This window comes from Pleurodeles waltl, chromosome 6, assembly GCF_031143425.1.
Source record: "Pleurodeles waltl isolate 20211129_DDA chromosome 6, aPleWal1.hap1.20221129, whole genome shotgun sequence".
Lineage (NCBI taxonomy): Eukaryota > Metazoa > Chordata > Amphibia > Caudata > Salamandridae > Pleurodeles > Pleurodeles waltl.
This window is the reverse complement of record NC_090445.1, coordinates 131,969,059-131,989,795: the sequence shown is the minus strand read 5'-3', so window position 1 is coordinate 131,989,795 and position 20,737 is coordinate 131,969,059. Positions and strand designations below refer to the sequence as shown.

Here is a 20,737-nt window from a genome sequence, read left to right as displayed (position 1 = left end):
CCATAATGAGCTAGGGAAGTCCTCCCTTTTTGATGAGCCTAGGTCTAGTCGCAGGTCCGACAAAAAGATTCTAAAAGGCCTTTTTAGGGTCGAGCCTGCGTTGCACGCGCTCACGCATGCGTATCGCAGCGAGACGCTTTAGTGTTTAGAAAAGGGCTCAGAGCCCTGTCAACGTCACGTCAGTGTTTTTTATTGGTTCGTGGGCTTGCCTAATGAAATCTGCTTGCTTTCATTAGTCGAAGGTACGCATACGTCATGCCTTTTCCGGTGGCTAGCCCTCCTAGAGCGCAGTGACCAAGTACAGAAAACAAGCGAGGCTCGCTGTTTTCCATCGGGCTCGTGGACTTCTTTTTCTCTAATTACCAGCGCTATCTCGCTTGGCAGAAGTCGAGCGCTTTACATAGTTAATTTCACTTTTTCGGGTTATGTACATAAATGCACTTTTGCCCGATAGGTGAAAAGTCGGGTTAGGAGTTTACAACGCGATCAGCTCTAACATGAGCAAACGCGAGACCCATTGCATTGCAAATGCTTGTTTTAGAATGTGCACGCTCGCAAAGCATCATTGCGGAATGTGAGAAAGCTTCCATTTTAGCTTATTTGTATCTGAAGCCTTCCTGTGACTAGAAGCAATACCCAGTTTTGACAGAAAGACAATGGAAAAGATCCCTAAAGTTTTGATTCAGGGCAGAAACCATTATTTTGCTTCCAACTGGGTCACTTCAGAGCTGTTTCTGCCTGCTGCTGCCTGTGCCATGGTTTTTCCTCTCAGACACTGTTGCATTTCTTTTTGTTCTGTAAACATGTTCTATAAAATACACCAAACATTTTTTGATCCCATTGATTAGGAAACACAACTCACAGCTGTGTAGTCTAGCTCTAAATTTCTTTCAACCACTGGTGGATATAGACTGTTATTTTTATGTAGATATTTCGTGAAGCTAGAGGTTCATTCTGAACGCACTTTGCAGTTTGACTGATATCCTATGAGGCATTGGGTTATTATTCCTATGGCAGCTATGCTTTTATATTTAAATATTACAATGTTATGTTTTTACCGTACTTCTACTGATGTCTTGCCATCTTTTTTACTTCAGTTGAATACCTGTGAATGCAGGCTTTACCTGTCTTGGTTGTACTTTTATGGGTGTTTTTTTTACATCTGAATAAAGGTGTGAATTGAATTGATGTTACATTTTCACTTAATCAGATCCCCAAGCTGTAGCTCATTAATGCTGTTTATTTGAGTGGCTAACTTTGGAAAGTTTTCTGGCTTCCATCTGTTTTAATAGTGTAGACCACCACAGGTTGCAGCAGATCCTTCAATGATTCTCCAGATGCTTTTATTGTATTCTCTACTAATTCATATTGCTAAGCCACCACTCAGCCTCCTTTGCGTGCATTTAGAGATAGGCTCAAATAAGAAGTTAATCCATCTGAGATGATTTTTTGTCGCCCGTGTTTCCTGGAAACAGCAGATGTCATGTTCTGGTATAACAGTGAGTTGTAATCTTCCATTTTTTCAGCTAAGCCTGCAGTTTTCCAACAAAAGATCGAACAGGTGGCTGCTGGAGTGGTTGAGGTGCACCAGAATTTAATCTGCTTCCACAGTTGATTAGTAGCAGATTTTGATACCTGTGAAGAACTTTAGATGGCAGCCTGTGAGGCCCAATTCTAGCTATTGCTTACTCTTATGGTGTCATGAATTTGAATTTTTTTGCCCATTTTTGCAATCTGGTTTTACTATGGATCTCCAGCTCTCCCTGAGGTTTAAAGATGCGGCTTGGTCCCCATGGTTACTTCTAAACTATCCTGTCTGTACCAAATATGGACTATTTTTATTGTACTTCCCTTTGAACTGATAGGTTGATACAGTTTCTTATATTAGAGTGATATCTTTATCTCCCATTCAAAAAAAGTGGCCTGACTATTTATTACCTGGCTTGCTACGAATGTTGAACCCCAAGTGAACTTAATCAGTTCCCCCACATCGCATATACTGCTGTTCAAGCCCTCAAACTCTTGGATCTGGATGATGATAACACCCTGCTCAGTGGCATCCCAGACTTCACACTGGCACTCCTTAAGGACATCTTACATGCGACAGCACATCTCATCTAGGACCGAAAGTAAAGATCAACAAGCTGGCCAGCACCATCTTCAAAATCAGCTGCACCATTTACTAACCCATTATGACACCACCCCTGCCGATCTTATGGTCAAGGTCACTTCATCTGGTGGTTCTCTGCACACCTGCAGCCTGGTCACTTTCAGATTGGAGTGTACAAAGTGTAAAAAGAAAAGAAACAAGGCAGCAGTCCTTTTTCATCTATGCACACAGGATCTGTAAAATCCCTGTATCCATAAAGACCTACTCAAAGCTGCTCCAATTTATGAAATAGTTGAAGACACACCTCTCTAGAGAACTCTAAATCACAATTGTCAGTGATGTAGCAGTAGCCCCAGCGTCTCCAGGGGGCCCCGTCAGCACAGCCGGCTGTGCATGGGTGGCGGGCTCCTGACATGAGAACGCCTGACTGGGTCCAGGTTAGGGGGCCCATCCATGTGCTTTGCAGGGGGCTCCCTCAAGTTTCATTATGCCACTGAATACAGTAACAATAAAGTAACCAGCAACTTCGTTTATCTGTATACTTACCTTTCACCCTGCACAGCTCTCCACTGTCTTTTCGGCTAGATATGCTATAACCAAATACCCCATACATACATATTTACTTATCATGATGGATATAATAGATAAAACCTTGCGTTGTTTCAGGATATTACCTCTGTTTAAGATGTTGTGCGGTCCATGGAAGCTAAATAGAGATATGAACATGTAGCTGACCATCTTCATTACTGCCACATAAGACTCCATATATGTATGGAACTGCTGTACTGTCTTCCATTGATATACTTATCCAATTTTAGGTCAACCGATTTTTGACTCTGAAAAAAAAAAAAACACTAGTTGGAGAACTAATATTACATTTAAGTAACATTTCCATCTTCAGGGTCTTAGTTTGTGACAGATGGACACATCAGGGTCATCCTCAGGACTCTCCATACATTCCCAATCTCAATAAAGAGGTTTTAATACCACAGAGGTTCTGATGGTCAGCACCTGGACCTTGTTTTGTTCTTAAGGGGGCAGTAAGAGACTAGATTTCTTAGCCCTCAAAGTAGCTTCCAAACCCAAGATTCAAGGCAAAGTTACAGACCCCTCTCCAAGGTGCATCCTTCACCAGGAAGTTGGAGATACCTTCAAGCAAGCAGTCTTTTACTCTTCTTCATCCTATTAATTTCTCTGCAGAGAGTGGAGTATAGTAATTTTTAAATGGTGAACTCAGTTGTGACTTGCCAAACCTAGGCACAATAATGTAAATGTCACATAAATTCTCCTTCTTTGCTTCTATGACCTTGAAGAACAAGTTACTTACCTTTGGTAGTGCTTTTTCTTGTGGATACAGTATCTACCTGTGGATTCCTCACTTTTTGAATACTCCGATTGCGCCAGCAATCAACAGAAATGTTTCCTTTCTAGCTCTCCATGTCGACGAGGACGTCAAGATGGAACGGCTCCGCACGCGACTCCGTCTCATGTAATCTGAGCCATAAGAAGTCCTTGCCGGCGTGCTGACATCAGTTTCACCCATTTTTTTCCGTACCTTTGAGGCGAATGGGTGAACACCAAAAAACACAGCATTTCCAAACTCAATTCAAGAATTTATGTACATTTATATACAAAAACACATTCTGAATATACAATCTTCAATATATACCAAATATACACAACTAATTTTTTCTTGGTATATTCAGAGAGTCAATGGGGAAGCGGGCGGGTCGCTGAGGAATCCACAGTTAGATATTGTATCCACCAGAAAAAACTTGTTCTTCTGATTGTTACCTGTGAATTCCTCACCTTCTGAATAGAGCCCCAAAGCAGTCCCACACTTGGAGGTGGGTGTCTGTCTGCCTGTACCAACAAACCCTGAAGTACTGAACGGGCAAAATGGCCATCCCTCCTCACCTCAGAGTCCAAAAAGAAATGCTTTGCAAACGTGCAGAGGCAAGCCCAGGTTGCTGCCTTACAAATGTCAACAACTGGTACACCTCTAGCTAAAGCCAAAGTAGTAGCCTTAGCTCTGGTCGAATGAGCCCTAATACCCTCATGAGGATCTTTCTTTGCCAGCACATAACATATCTTAATGCAAACAATGACCCATCTTGACAAAGTTATTTTCTGGATGACTTTGCACTTCATTTTGGCCACAAAACCGACAAACAGCTGATTGTCCGGCCTTAGTTTGCTCGTCCTGTCCATGTAGAAGCTCAACACTCTCTTTGGATCCATACGATGCAGCCTTTTCTCCTCCTTAGAGGGAGAGGGAGAGGACAGAGGGGTGATGGACTGCCCCATTTAGAAAGGAGTCACTATCTTTGACAGGAAAGCTGCCCTGGTTCTCAAAACCACCTTGTTGGCATGGAAAGTGGTAAACGTGGGTTTTACACTCAGAACTTGCAGCTCACTAACATGTCTAGCCGACGTGATTGCTATGTCAAAAACAGCTTTAAACGTTAGGAGCCTCAATGGGCAACTATGTAACGGTTCAAACGGTGTACCCATCAGGCACGTTAAAACTAAATTTAAATCTCACTGAGGCATTATGAAAGGAGAGGGAGGAAACATATTAGTCAAACCCTTAAGAAACCTTATAACTATAGGGGACTTAAAGAGGGTTGGTCAGGTAAACAAATATGTGCCAACAATGCAGAGAGATAGCTCTTTACTGTTGCAACTGCACAACCTTGCTGCACCAAGGAAAGGGCAAATTGCAAAACACTGGATAGGTGGGCCTTTAAAAGATCCACTTGCCTGTCCCCCACACCATTTGACAAACTTGGCCCATCTACTAGCATAGACAGTCTTGGTGGAGTGTCGACTGGCCAATAAAATAACATCCACCACTTCAGGGGGAAGAGAAAAGGAAATCAGGTTGGCCCGTTCATTCTCCAGGAATGTAGATGCAGGTTCTTGAGGTAAGGGATGTAGAACCTGCTACCTCGACGGAAAAAGGTGGTCTGCCCTGGAGATGGAGTGGAGGGCACATAGAGAGTTGAAGAGGGTCTGTGTACCACACCTTTCTTGGCCAGTCCGGAGCTATCAATATGACTTGGGCCTGGTCTTGGTGAATCTTCCTTAGAAATCGAGGAATCAAGGGTATGGGGGGAACACGTAAAGCAGCCGGTTGTCCCAGCTCAACTGAAATGCATCTCCCAGTGTTCCCTGCATCGGATACTGGAGGCTGCAGAACAATGGGCAGTGCACATTATTGCGAGTGGCAAACAGGTCTATCTGAGGCGTCCCCATAAGTGGAAGATGTGAAGAACCACCTCCGGATTAAGTAACCACTCGTGGTCGGCTGAAAAGTACTGATTAAGGCTGTCCGCATGCACGTTGAGAGAAGCAGCCAAATGGTTTGCTACTATACAAATCTATCTGATGGTCCTGAGCCCAGGACCAGAGTTGTAGAGCCTTTCTGCAGAGAAGATGCAACCCTACTCCTCCCTGTTTGTTGATGTACCACATTGCAGTAGTGTTGTCTGTTAAGACCTGTACTGACTGACCGCAAATGGAAGGAAGGAAGGCTTTAAGAGTCAGACATATTGTCCGCAACTCCAACAGATTGATATGAAACATCTGTTCTTCTGGAGATCAGATCTCCCAGATGAGCTCCCCACCCTAGAGTGGGAGCATCCGTTATCACTGTGGCCACCAGAGGTGGTAGGGAAAACGGCCTCCCTTGAGTTAGGTTGCTGTCCTCAGACCATCATCGAAGACCCATCCCGGTCTTCTGGAGATCCTTATAGACTGGAGGGCCCTCATGTGCCAGCACGCATGAGTGACCAACAGAATGCAGGAAGCGAACAGAACAGACATAAGACCTTTGGGATAAGAATGAGCACTCCATTCTGAAACATTAGAATCACAGCCTGAATGTCCTGAATCCACTGTGGAGAAGGAAAGGCATGATTTGCTGCGGTGTCCAGTACCGCCTCAATGAACAGGATGCACTGAGAGGGCTCCAGGTGAGATTTGGGGACACTAATTGAAAACCCCAGATTGAACAACAGATGCGTTGCCAATTGCAAGTGATGCTGCACCACCTCAGCAACCAATGACCTAGGTAAGGAAATACTGGTATTCCCCACCTTCTGAGATGTGCTGCAGCCACTGCCAGCACCTTTGTGAAGACTCAAGGTGCGGAAGTAAGACCAAAAGGAAGGACCACAAACTGGTAGTGTTGCGTTCCTACCGTGAAGCGGAGATACTTCCTGTGTGACTGCAGAACGGGGTGTGAAAATACACATTCTGCAAGTCAATAGAAACCATCCAGTCTTCCTTGTCCAGCGCAAGAAGCACATGCGCTAGGGTCAGCATTTTGAATTTCCCCTGTTTGAGGAACCAATTCAAAATCCTCAGGTCCAGGATGAGGCACAAACGACCATCCTTTTTGGGGATCAAAAATATCTTGAATAACAGCCCTAACCCCTTTTCTGCTCTGGAACTAGCTCCACAGCACCCTTTAAAAGCAAATTTTTACCTCCTGCGGAAGCAGCAGCAGATGTTCTTCCAAACACCAAGTTTGCAGGGGAGGCAAAGGAGTGTGAAACTCCCAAATGGAAGGACATATCCATTTCCTACAGTGTCTAATACCCAACTGTCTGCTGTTATTGACTCCCACTTTTGGAGGAAATGAATTAACCTCCCCCCTACGGGTAACACATGTTCTTGAAAAGAGGGAGAGCTAGGGTTGCTTCCCTGAAAAGTTCCCAGCAGATGATGAAGTGGAGGAGGAGGAAGGCTGATGGATGATACCACGCTACCTAAGTCTACCACCACCTCTGTAGGATTTTTAAAGGGGGCTAGCAGACTGCTGACTTTGGGATGGATGCCTCCTGCAAAACAAGGAGCTGCGGCCAAATCCCTTAAACCTACGGAAAGGCCTGCAGGTCAAGGAGGGAGATTGAAGTCCTAGAGACTTAGCAGTAGCCTTACTCTCCTGAAGCCTATCTAAGCAGAAGCTGCCTTGGTTCCAAATAATCTGGTTCCATCAAATGGAAGATCCATTAGAGTAGACTGTACATCAGGAGAGAACCCCGAACCTCATGCGTCTTCTGTTTGCAATTGAAGTCCCCATGGCTCTGGCAGCAGTATACAGGCCCGATTGAATAACCTGTTTCGCTGCTGCCTGACTGTCCTGCAGCAGCTCTGTAAAATGACCCTGCACATCCACAGCAGTTTGAGAATAACCTCCTTGGCTGAATCCATCCAAGTATGTATATACCTGGCCAACATTTATGTAGCATTCATCAATTTTAATACCATACTTCCAGATGACTGTTCCATGCGTTTTGACTCCTTGTCTACAGGAGTCATGGGGAAGGAAACAGGTGCAGCTTTGTATGAACATGAAGCCTGCACCAGTAGGCTTTCAGGTGTTGGATGAGGACTCAGAAACTGTGGGTCACCTGGTGCAGCTCTATATCTCCTGGCAATAGACTTGGAAACTGCAGGAGTAGAAACAGGCTTCTGCCACAGATCCACTACGGGCTCTGACAAAGCTTCATTAAATGGCAGGAGAGGTTCCAATGTAGAAGAGGAAGAGTGAAGCACCTCAGTCAGAACGATTTTAGTTCCGTAGGTGGCAGAGGTAAGTCCAGAAGTTCTGCTGCCTTCCTGATTACCCCATGATATGAGGTAACCTCCGCAGGTGGTATACCCTCAGGGAAAACAGTTTCCACTCAGGAGAAGTGTCCAACCCACTCACAACCTCCATACTTTCAGACCTGTGGGAAGACAAAAGAATCTCTCCTTCCTCCAGGTCCTGCTGCTCTGCCAAGAACTGCTGGTCCTCCAAGAGCCTCAAGGCTTCCCTCCTTGACCTTAACCTGGATTCTAGCCGCAGAGTCAACAGTGAATGCGCCAACTTCAAGGAAGCCTTTTGCGGTGGCGGTGAAGCCAGGACAGGCGCCAGCAGCTTGCTCCAGGCAGGTGCAGATTGACCTGCAGCCGGATGAGAAATCCGACGTCGGTATCGACGCCACTGGTTCTGAGAACCCCGAAGGAGATGGTACCTTTCTCTTCGCTGTCCCCGACCATTGACAGGGAGTCATGGGCAGGAAAGGCATAAAGGGAGTTTGCCTATATGGCACTGGGAAACATCCAAGGTTAATGGCCAAAGGACCCGTTGAGCCTGCAGGTGCACAAGAGGGGACCAATGCTCTACTGAAAATGCTATACATAGCATTAGGAAGTTGGATGGGTCGGTCCCCAGGGCCAGAAAGGTCAGATACTCCTGCTCCTGTTGTGGGAGCTGGGCCTGACCTGACACATGTTCTTCCATCTCCAGAGCTGATGGAGTTACAGGAGAAAACTGCGCCACAGGACTCTATGAAAACGCAGAGATTTCCACCACAGAAGGCGACGGTGACATCTCTGGCGACTTCGGTTGAGGAGTGATAGAGTGGGACTCACTTCCCATGTCGCACGGCGCAGAGACTTTGAAGCTGGAGACAAAGACCAAGAGCTCGAAGACCTGTGGGATGATGACTCTTCTCAAGGCCTGGATCTTTGACAGCCTGATTCTCTTTTTTAGCTTTCACTAAGAACAGCTTCATCTCTATTTTCTTAAGTACCTTCCGGTTCATGCTTTTGCATGAAGAGCATCCTCCGACGTCATGGTCAGAACCTGAGCACCAGAGACAGTATTCGTGAGGGTTAGTAACCGACATGTGACCCTCACACTCTTTGCAAGGCTTAAAACCAGAGTTCTTTGGCAAAGACATTGTTGCACAAACAAAAAACTCGACCACGAAGCTCTACGATACAGTGTATCCACCTGGAGAGGTAGCAAAACCGTTAGCGGAAGGCATGGAAAAAAGGGAACTGACGTCAGCACACCAGCGAGGACTTCGTATGGCTCCGATGACGTCTGACGGAGTTGCGTACTGAGCCCTTCCACTGTGACATAAATTTCCATGGATTGCTGGCACAATGGAAGTATTCAAAAGGTGAGGAATCCACAGGTAGATGCATCCATCAGAATTATTGCAACAGAAGTGTCTTACTTTTCAAAACCATACAACAGTGCTTTTTTTCTTTTTTTTTAATAAATCTTTTTATTTGTATATCAATAGAGATATCAAGACTGTTAATGAACAAATCACTCATAACTTGGTATGTTGCAAAATAACATCCTAAATAGAGTAAAAACAAATAGACTTGAGGTAGGAGGGAAGCATCTATTGAACAGTTTGTCAATAAATACATTGATAAAATAGAAATCACATGGTAAGTATTGTCATTTAACATGAAGCTACAAGGAGGAGTAGACTGTTGCACTGTGTTCCTGCTGTGACTAAAATCTTATGGTCCTTCTGAGGGCATCCCTTTGCCTTATAAATCAGATGTTCGAGGAGCATGTGTTTGTTCAAGCCACAAAACCGCCCGTTTAGGGTTCATGAAGGTCAGCACAGCCCAGAGTTAGGCTATGTCTCTTCAGGCTTGTATCAATCCCAAGTTTACTACTGGCTGGCTTCTTCACCTTTAAGTATGTGAAGCAGGGCCAACTTGGGGGACCAACGGAGTGCCCTGAAGAGTGAAACAAATACTCCAGACCAAAAGGCCTGGATGGATGGACAAACCTAGACAGTTTGTTAGAAGTGCCCCATTCCATTTTTATATGTAAGGCACATCGAGGTATTTAAACTGAATGAGGCAATAACATGAGGAGACAGCCACTTCCCTGGGGCACAGATGTCTCTCTAATTTTGTTAATTAGATGTCCAACATCATCCTACCAGGCATCACACAGGTTCTGAAAAACAGCAGATGAATTAATGACCAGAGTTTGATACAGTGCTGAAAGAGGGGGTTCTATGTGAACTTGGCATCTATCGGCCCAAAGTCTGCCTATTTGGCTAAGCCTTTGAGGAGGTGGGTGCCAGCATGCTGAAGTTGGACACAATGGAAGAATTGGGACCTATAAATACTGAATTTCACCTGGAGATCTAAAAACAAATGTAGGTGTAATTGGGATCTCACATTTCTGAGCTTAGACAACTGTCGGTCCATCCACTAAAACTCTCTTGTCAAGAAGAGGATAATTCTCCCAATTAGTGTCATAAGATGGCACGTAGGAAGTTGAGCCACATGATTAATACCAGTTTAGTGGCAGGTGATATGGTTGAGGGGGTGCAACCTCTATAGAGATGGCACAAGTGGGTGCATTTGCCCATTGCCCATCTTTCAGTGATGCAGACTGTGGGCATCTGAGCCAGTAGGTAACGATAAAGGGGGGCCCTATAGTAGGAGAAGATGTCCATGTTTTTTAAAACCCAATTAAACTGGCTCTTGTAGCATTATGCCATAATATCTTGGGCCTTATTCTCCCATAGAAAGTTCAGAAACAAGGGTCTTCACTTCGCAAAGAAAGACGGCGGAAATAGTTTAGTAGTGCGTAAAGTAGTTTTGGCAGAGATACTATCTTAGTGATAGTCATTCCTTTTTTTTAGATAAGAGACTACCCTTTGGCCCAGGTCTCTTTCAAAGTCCCCAAAAGAAGCAGGCTGCTACACTGCCATCCACTTAACATTAGTGATGAAACAAACTCCCAAATATTGGAGACCTTCTAGAGCTACTGTCACCTGTCACCTCCTTAGGGTCGCGTCATGGGTACAGAATGGACTTTGATGGTTAATTTTAATGCCAGATATATGTCTGAAGCTATTGAGGAATCTAAGGAGCTGTGAATCTGAGTCCTTGCGATTGCCCAGCTTAATAAACAGGTTGAGAGCATAAAAGGAAACCAGTCTCCATCTAGGCCCCCCTAGTGTAAGCCCTATGGAGTTTGTCCTACCCTCAGAAAGTAATCTTGGAACTAAAATGCTAAAGCTAACAGCATGGGAGAAAGAGAAGGCATACAGTAGGGTCACCTCCAAACTGGGAAGGTCATGGGCAGGACGCCGTATACTTGAACCTGGACTGATGAATAAGTGTATAATAAACAAGCATAGGCTAGGATTTGGAGCCATGGTCTTTGGTCACTAATAGAATGGAATGGAATACTTTTTCATAATCTATCAGGAGGACCAGAGGCCAATCCGGACAGGACAAAAGAGCATCTGCCTTTTGTATCCATCTAATGTTCTAGTGGGTTCGCCTGAAAGAGGGGGTGACTACGGGGATTTGATACAGGCAGCTAGAACCTGCTTCAGTATTTTAATTTCAGAGCTGAGTAGTGATGCAGGCCAGGTTTAAACAGGACGGTTATGAGGGCTTCACAAAGGCCCGAAGCCAACTCTCCAGTTTCTAAAGCCCCAAGAAACATATTAATGAGGTGTAGTGACAATTTATAAGAGTGACATTTGAAGAATTAAGTACGGAACACAATTGAACCCAGGGGTTTCCAAGAGCTTAATTGGAAATTAGCATTTGTGTTTGTCACAATTTCATGGTTCAGTTTATCTGTATCAAATGTGGTGAGCTCCATAATAGGAGCATCTGCTCGGAGAGGTTCAATATTGCTCAGCAGCTGCTGTCTATCACCATTATAAAGACGCACAAGAGGTGAACACAACCATCTCTCTTGCCACTACCACACTGAGTCAGTACTTGTCTTACTAATGTGCCCCGAGGGGTATTCACACTTTATCACAAAGTTTATATATTCAAAACTGGGATGCAAATCACATGTTTTCAGAGTCCTCTGTTAGATGCTGCTTCAGAGCGATTTGGAACACTTGCAGTGTTAGTATGAATTGAAGCTCAAGATCCTGCCACTCTTCCTTAGTTCGGGATTTGTATGTTATAGTACAGTTGCAGATAACCAGTTTGAAAGCCTCCTGTAATGTGGCCTGGGAGTCAAGGGAACCCCAGTTTTACTGGATGTAGGATTGTTTCTTCAGCAAGATGCACTATTATGGTTTCACTTGTAAGCCACCAAGCATTAAGTCTCCAGGTTCCCTTGCCTAAGTAAGATGTAATTGATCAGGATCTGCGATATCTCTGGGTAAGATTTTAGTATCAGAAGTGAAATGGGCATCCAACATTACCATGAAAAAGGAATTTAGTCTGGAAAATGAGCCATGGGCACCAAAGAAGAATGTCTACGCTCTTGTGAGGTGAAGTGCACGTCACGGACATGGTTACAATGTGTGGCAATGTAGTGGTCAAAGAAGCTCCCACTCCCAATGCATAACCCTGTCAAAATTACTCTCTATCAGTAAAACACCAGGAAGAGTTCAAAACAGTAAAGTACCATTCCTTCGGCATCTCCAGAATGCTCTTCTGGGACCTTTGATGCATTAGAAAAACAGGTAAAGGGCATGTGTAGCTGCTTCACTGTATCTTCCAGTTCTCAAATTCATACCTCATCTTCAGTAACTGTCTACAGCATTGTGGAGGTCTTAGTGAGTGCTGTGCAAGAGGACCGGATTGCTTTTAGTAGATGTCAGTAGATGCATCATATTCACTTTGTTGCTGATCATAGGTCTGCCCTTAGTGAATTTATCTAAGTTTGCTTGGAGAGAGATGTGGTTTGTTTTGTCTTTAGTCATGATGGAGCAGGACATGGCCTGGCTTCTATTTGAAGTAAACCAGAGCCAGTTGCTAGAAGGATATTCACTTGTCAGAACTCCCCACAGTTCAGTTTGTACCAGTGTATGTCATTCTTTCTGTACCAGGCTGTAAGGAAGTCATCCAAATTCTGTCAAAGATGGAGTGGGTGCAGGACCTCTGCTGGACCTGGCTAAGAATAGCCCAGTCCCTCTATGAGTGATCTCTACAAGCAGTGGAGACATTCTATAGCAAGTCAGCATGGTGGATTAGAGCCCACAAGCACCCACATCAAAAGACCAATTAATTTGGCCTGTATGTGGCCCTCAAGCATACTCAGATCTGCCATATATTTCACAGGTCATGTTCAATGATGGAGCCACCGTACACATCACAAAAGGGTGGACAGAGGGAGTGAAGAACAAGTTACTTACCTTCGGTAACGCTTTTTCTGGTGGATAAAGTAGCTACCTGTGGATTCCTCACCCTATGAATTCTCCCAATGCGCCAGCATGCAATGGAAATTTTCTTCCTAGCTCCTCACATCGATGAGGATGTCACAACTGCACGGCTCCGCACACGGCTCCATCTGACGTCATTGGAGCCATGAGAAGTTCTCACTGGCATGCTGACGTCAGTTTCACCATTTTTTACATGCCTTCGAGGCGAACAGGTGAATACCGACCTCACAAGCACAACATGTGCCAATCCAACATAATATATATATATATATATATATATATATATATATATATATATATATCACACTATCTGTTTATATAAGAACAAAAATATATACACTTTATAATAAACAAAGTCTTGGCATGACCAGGGAGGGAGGAGGGAGGGAGGAGGGACTTTGAGGATTCCACAGGTAGCTACTGTATCCACCAGAAAAAGCGTAACCGAAGGTAAGTAACTTGTTCGTCTGATGGATACATCTACCTGTGGATTCCTCACCTTATGAATAGAATCCCAAAGCAGTCCCGCACTCAGAAGTGGATGCCCGACTGGTCCAATCAAGAAGTCCTGCAAAACTGACAGTGCAGAATGGCCATCGCTCCTACCTTCCGAGTCTAAGCAATAATTATTTGCGGAAGTGTGAAGGGAAGCCCAAGTTGCTCCCTTACAAATATCAACAACTGGTACACCTCTAGCTAAAGCCGAACTGGCAGACTTAGCCCTGGTGGAATGGACACTAATACCTTCAGGAGGAACCTACTTTGCTAGGGTTTAACAAATGTTTATGCAAAGAATGACCCACCTTGAAAGGGTTCTCTTGAGGACAGCTTTGCCCTTCATTTTGCCCACAAATCCAACGAAGAGTTGATCATCATTTCTAAAGTCTCTTGGCCTTTCAATGTAGAAACTCAGAGCCCTTCTTGGATCCAAATGGTGCAGTCTTTCCTCCTCCTTTGTTGGGTGGGGAGGAGGGTAAAAGGACAAGAGTGTTATACATTGTCCCATATGAAAGGGAGTGACTACTTTAGGAAGGAAAGACGCCCCCGTTCTCAGTACCACCTTCTCAGCATGAAAGAATGTAAAAGGTGGTTTCACACTAAGAGTCTGAAGCTCACTCACACGTCTAGCTGACGTGATAGCTGTGAGGTAAACTGTTTTTAAAACTAAGTCTAAACGGACAACAATGGATAGGCTCAAACGGTGAAGCCATTAAAAAAGTCAGAACTAAATTCAAATCCCACTGAGGCATTACAAACGAAGTGGGAGGAAACTTATTAGTTAAGCCTTTAAGGAATCTAAGAACTATCGGGGACTTAAATAAGGAAGGCTGATCAGGAAGGCAAAGATAAGCCAATAGTGCTGACAAATAGCCTTTCACTGTCGCAACTGCACAACCCTTCTGTACCAAGGAAAGGGCAAAAAGCAAATTATCAGACAAATTGGCCTTTAAGGGATCAATTTGTCTCTCTCCACACCAAGTAACAGATTTTGCCCATCTGCCGGCATGGACAGTCTTGGTGGAGTGTCACCTGGCTGATAAGATAACATCCACCACTTCTGGACAGAGAGAAAAGGAACTCAGATTGCCCGTTCAATCTCCAGGTATGTAGGTGCAGGCTCTGGAGGTGAAGGTGTAAAACCCACCCCTGCAACTGCAAAAGGAGGTCTGCCCTGTGAGGAAGACAGAGCGTAAGGCCCAGTGAGAGTTCAAGAAGGTGTGTGTACCACACCCTTCTTGGCCAATTCGGGTCTATTAAAATGACTTGAGCCCGATCTTGGCGAATCTTCCTCAGAACTCGTGGAATCAAGGGTATGGGAGGAAACGCGTAAAGCAGTTGGTCACACCAAGACATCTGAAATGCATCCCCCAACACCCTCTGCACCGGATACTCGAGGCTGCAGAACGATGGGCAGTGTGCATTCTCTTGAGTGGCAAATAGGTCTATCTGAGGAACTCCTCACATCTGGAAGACTTGAAGAACAACGTCGGGGTGGAGATGCCACTCGTGATCGGTTGAGAGGTGCCGACTAAGACTGTCTGCACGTACGTTGAGAACTCTGGCCAGATGGTTTGCTACTATGCAATTCCGATGGTCCTGTGCCTAGGACCAGAGTTGCAGAGCCTCTCTGTAGAGAAGGTATGACTCTACTCCTCCCTGCTTATTGATGTACCACAACACGGTAGAGTTGTCCATCAAGACTTGAACTGACTGACCACAAACGGATAGGAGCCAGACGTATCACCCGCAATTCTAACAGACTGATGTGAAACATCTTTTCCACTGGAGACCAATTGCCTTTGATCTCCAGGTCCCCCAGATGAGCTCCCCACCCTAGGGTGGAAGCATCCATTATGACTTTGGTCACCGGAGATGGTAGACAAAACGGCCTTCCTTGGGAAAGGCTGCAGTCCACAGCCCACTATTGTAGATCCACTGCAGCGTCTCTGCAGATCGTAATTGACTCCTCAAGATCCTCTTTGTGTTGAAACCACTGCTAGGTGTCTCAACATGCCTTGTCTCTGCAGGTCTTTCTAGGCGACCATAAAATGTGTAAAGAGGGTCGTATGGATGAGGATGTTCTAATGCATACAGTTCAATGGAAATAGGGGCAGGAGCAGAGAAGTCATCATTACCATTGTAACACAATATTAACTAGAATAAAGGACTTATGAAATACAAGATTACTACGTACAGTTATGAAACTCTCACTACATTACACAGTCCATGCATGATTAGGAAGCACTGCAGACTAAGAAAGCAAACTGACACCTTCCAGGACAGTAACGCAGGTTAAAAACATATCACTCCTTACAGTAAAAACAAATCGAATCTAAATGAAACGTAACCTCACAACCACAAAACGCTTCATTACTGACAGCTACAAAGCATTTAATTGCCTACAGTGTAATCAGACATAAAACTCTTACCTACCACTGTTTAAATACACAAAGCAGCGCTCTTAGTGTTTATAAGCAATACACATTTAACCTCACACAATATAATCAGAGACATATTCTTCAAAGTTTTAACGCATTGCATATTGGACAAAAGAATAGTTTGATAGTGAGTCAAGATCCAAATTGAAATTGTAAAGAAAACATGTCGCATTGAATACGAGATCAAGATTAAATAGCCCCATGAATAATCTCTGATGTATCTGTTGAACGATAAGGCATGCATGCTTTGGTGGTGTATATTAACTACTTTCTCACATTTATTTTTTATAGAACCGAGTAAGTTGGACTACTTTTACAGTGAACATTTGGACTTGAACCAGACACCATGACCCAGCGAAAGAAAAGTTCTCAATGCAATAAACATCTCCTTCAGTTATTAATTTCACTAATGTAAAATAGTAAAGTATTTCATTCAAACATTATACTACCCAGATCTATTTTTTTCATGAAAAAAACCTATGGTGACTTCCAGTGAACATCTGGACTTGAAACAGACATCATGGCCCAGAGAAAAAAGGATTTCAAAGCAAAAACCTTCTGCTTCAGTTATACATTTCATAATATTGTATAGTAAAATAATATTTCATTCAAAAACTATATTATCCATATCTATTTTTGTTCATGAAAAACATAGTATGATGTGAACATTTGGACAATAAAAAAACATCGTGACTCACTAAAAAAGGATTTCAAAGTAATAACCCTCTGTTTCAGTTATACATTTCAGAATATTGTAATGCAAAAGAATAAAATATTTCATTAAAAATTATACTATCCAGATCTATTTTTGTTCATGAAAGAACCCCCTGTGAGTTTTATTTGTAGTAGACTCTCTTCCAGTTGTCCAATCGACATTTGCACAACCGTTGGTAAACCGTAGCACAAATTAGGATATTTTCATTTTAAAATAGGAAATATTCAGTGTTTGTTTTAGGCCCATGACTGAAAGGATTGCCAGAAGGATTTGATAATGACAGAGGGCATACAGTAACACTCCGTTCCTTGAGGGGCGATCCAATGGAACAGAAAAAACAATAATCTGTGTTCGGAAAAAAACAGACAGGACCTACAGATCAGGAGTAACACCCACCATGAATTTATTTTCCCACTTCTACATACGCAGCTCTCTCCAATTCTCAGTCTGAGGGTAGAAACCACGCTACAGAGAATAAACGCTGCAATAGGTGTTTTAAGTATGACCGAAGGTATGCGCGGAATTTTATTTTGTAGGAATTGAATTAGTGGAAGCATACAGAAACACGGGACTCAGATGACGCAATCCTTCCACTACTCCAGGAATCGTAGAACTTCGCCTATTCTGTAAACAGGTGAAATGCGTGCACCTCGTGCAGAGGCAACACTCTTACATTTTCTATAACTGTGTAACATACAATGAATGATACATTACAACACCTTTCCTCATACAAAAAACAACGTTCCCTGGAATCGTAGAACTTCGCCTATTTTGTAAGCAGGTGAAATGCGTGCACCTCGTGCAGAGGCAACACTCTTAAATCTTCTATAACTCTGTAACATACAATGAATGATACATTACAACACCATTCCTCATACAATGAGAACAGTAAGAGACAATCAATAAGTAATATTCAATAACAAACATAGGGGGTGATTCTAAGTCAGACTTCCCCCACCAAAATACCGCTCCGCGGTCGAAAGACCGCTGAGGGTATTTTGGGATTTGCCCTGGGCTGGCGGGCGACCGCCAAAAGGCTGCCCGCCAGCCCAGGGCAAATCAACCTTCCCACGATGACGCCGGCTCAGAATTGAGCCGGCGTAGTGGGAAGGTGCGACGGGTGCAGTGGCACCCGTCGCGTATTTCAGTGTCTGCAAAGCAGACACTGAAATACAAAGTGGGGCCCTCTTACGGGGGCCCCTGCGGCACCCCCTACCGCCATCCTGTTCCTGGCGGGAGACCCGCCAGGAACAGGATGGCGGTAGGGGGTGTCAGAATCCCCATGGCGGCGGAGCGCGCTCCGCCGCCATGGAGGATTCACAGGGGCAGCGGAAAACCGGCGGGAGACCGCCGGTTTTCCTTGTCTGACCGCGGCCGAACCGCCGCGGTCAGAATGCCCTGCGGGGCACCGCCGGTCTGTCGGCGGTGCTCCCGCCGACCCTGGCCCCGGCGGTCTCTGACCGCCGGGGTCAGAATGACCCCCATAATCCTTAAACGTGACAGGCCTTCCCTGCTCCTAAATAGAAGGTAGGGCACTTACATTTAGAAAAGTGGTAAAACCGTAAATAGAAAACTAAGAAGAATTTAAAAAGAAGTAAACTCTGCTGTCAAATTATTTATTTTATTTATACATACATACACACACACATACGATTTAATAAACATCAATACTATTCTTGGTATGACGAGACAAGCAACGGGGAAGTGGGTGGCACTGTGAGGAATCCACAGGTAGCTACATATCCACCTGAAAAAGCATTACTGAAGTTAAGTAACTTGTTCTTCTGTTGGATACAACTCATCCTCCCCTTATGAACAGAATCCTAAAGCAGTCCCACACTCGGAAGGGGGTGGTCCAACCAAGATGTCCAGCAAAACAGAACAGGCAAAATGACCATCCGTCCTCACTTCCGAGTCTAAACAATAATGTTTTGCGAAAGTTGGAGGGAGTTGCTGCTTTACACATGTCAGCAACAGGTCCGCCTCTTGCAAAAGCCGAAGTGGCAGACTTAGCTCTGGTGGAATGAGCCCTAATGCTCTCAGGAGGAACCTTCTTTGCTAGCGATTAACATATCTTTGTGCAAAGAATGACCCACCTTGATAAAGTCCTCTTGCGGACGGCTTTGCTCTTCATTTTGCCCACGTAGCCAATGAAGATCTAATCATCAGTCCTCCGCCTTTCTATGTAGAAGCTCAGAACCCTCTTCGGATCCAGGCTATGCAGCCTTTCCTCTTCCTTTGATAGATGGGGAGAAGGGTAAAAGGCCAAAAGGGTTACAGATTGTCCTAGATGGAATGGCGTGGCTACCTTAGGCAGGAAAGCCGCCCTTGTTCTCGAAACCACCTTACTAGCATGGAAGGTAGTATAAAGGGATTTTACACTAAGAACCTGAAGCTCACTAACACGCCTAGCTGACGTGATGGCTATCAGAAAAGTTTTCTTAAAAGTTACGAGCCTCAACTGGCAAATATGCATTGGTTCAAATGGTGAACCCATCAAAAAAGAAAAAACTAAATTCAAATCCCACTGAGACATTGTGAATGGAGTGGGAGGAAATGTATTAGTTAAACCTTTAAGGAACCTACTTAAATAAAGAGGGTTGATCAGGTAAACAAATAAAAGCAGACAGTGCCAATCAATACCCTTTCACTGTCGCAACTGTGCAACCTTGTTCTGCTAATAAAAGAGCAAACTATAACACATTCAACAGATGGGCCCTTAAAGGATCAATGTGTCTCTCCCCACACCAATTAACAAATGTTGCCCATCTGTCGGCGTAGATAGCCTTGGTGGAGTGTTGCCTGGCCGAAAAAATAACATCCACCACTTCTGGAGGGAGAGAAAAGGAACTCAGACTGCCCCGTTCAAGCTCCAGGCATGAAGGTGAAGGCTCTGGATGTGGGAGTGTAGAACCTGACCCTGCAACTGCGTGAGTAGGTCTGCCCTGTGAGGGAGACAGAGCGGAGGGCACAGCGACAGCTGAAGAAGGTCTGTATACCACACTCTTCTTGGCCAATCCAGGGCTATTAATATGACCTGGGCCCGGTCTTGAGGAATCTTCCTCAGAACTCAAAGAATCAAGGGTACGGGAGGAAACACGCAAAACAGTTGGTTGCGCCAGCTCAGCTGAAACGTGTCCTCCAATGCACCCTGCATTGGATACTAGAGGCTGCAGAACAGTGGCAAACAGGTCTATCTGAGGCGATCCCTTCGACTGGAAGATGTGAAGAATTACCTTTGGATGGAGACGCCACTCGTGATCGTCCGGACAGTGCCGGCTGAGACTGTCCGCACATACGTTTAGAACTCTGGCCAAATGGTTTGCTACTACGCTAATCCAACATTCCTGAGACCAGAGCCGCAGATCCTCTCAGCAGAGAAGGTATGACCCTACTCATGCCTGTTTGTTGATGTACCACATCACAGTGGTGTTGTTTGTCAAGACTTGTACTGACTGACCACGATTGGAAGGTAGGAAGGCCTTGAGAGCCAGATGTATCATTCACAACTCAACAGATTGATGTGAAACATCTGTTCCACTGCAGACCAAAGGCCTTTGATCTCCAGGTCCCCCAGATGAGCTCCTGACCCTAGAGTGGAAGCATTCGTTATGACTGTGGTCACTGGAGGCGAAAGACAAAACGGTCTTCCTTGACACAGGTTGCTGTCTACACTCCACCATTGCAGATCCACTGCAGTGTCTCTGGAGATCGTTATTGACTCCTCAAGATCCTCTTCTGTGTTGAAACCACTGCTTGCGTAGGGACTACTGGAGAGCCCTCATATTCAATGTGCGTGAGTGTCCAACAGAATGCAGGAAGTGAACAGAACGAGCAGGCATAGGACCTCTAGGACTGGAACAGCCGCTCCCTTTTGAAACACTGGAATCATAACCTGAATGTCCTGAATCCTCTGGGGAGGAGGGTAGGCCTGATTCAATGGTGTGTCCAGTACTGTCCCTATGAACGGGAGGCGCTGAGAGGGCTCCAGGTGAGACTTGGGCAC

The 20,737-nt window shown here is 44.7% G+C and overlaps 1 protein-coding gene across 2 annotated transcripts in view; it reads left to right on the top strand.

Annotated features, from left to right (window-relative positions):
- Positions 1 to 16,789, top strand: part of GIP (gastric inhibitory polypeptide) — a 66,011-nt gene extending 49,222 nt beyond the window's left edge. For both annotated transcript variants that reach the window (XM_069242363.1, XM_069242362.1), the window contains one exon: positions 16,308 to 16,789. In XM_069242363.1, coding sequence (XP_069098464.1) covers positions 16,308 to 16,317 — 10 coding nt within the window. In that variant the 3' untranslated portion in view covers positions 16,318 to 16,789. The remainder of the gene's footprint in view (positions 1 to 16,307) is intronic.
- The last annotated feature ends 3,948 nt before the right edge of the window (positions 16,790 to 20,737 follow it).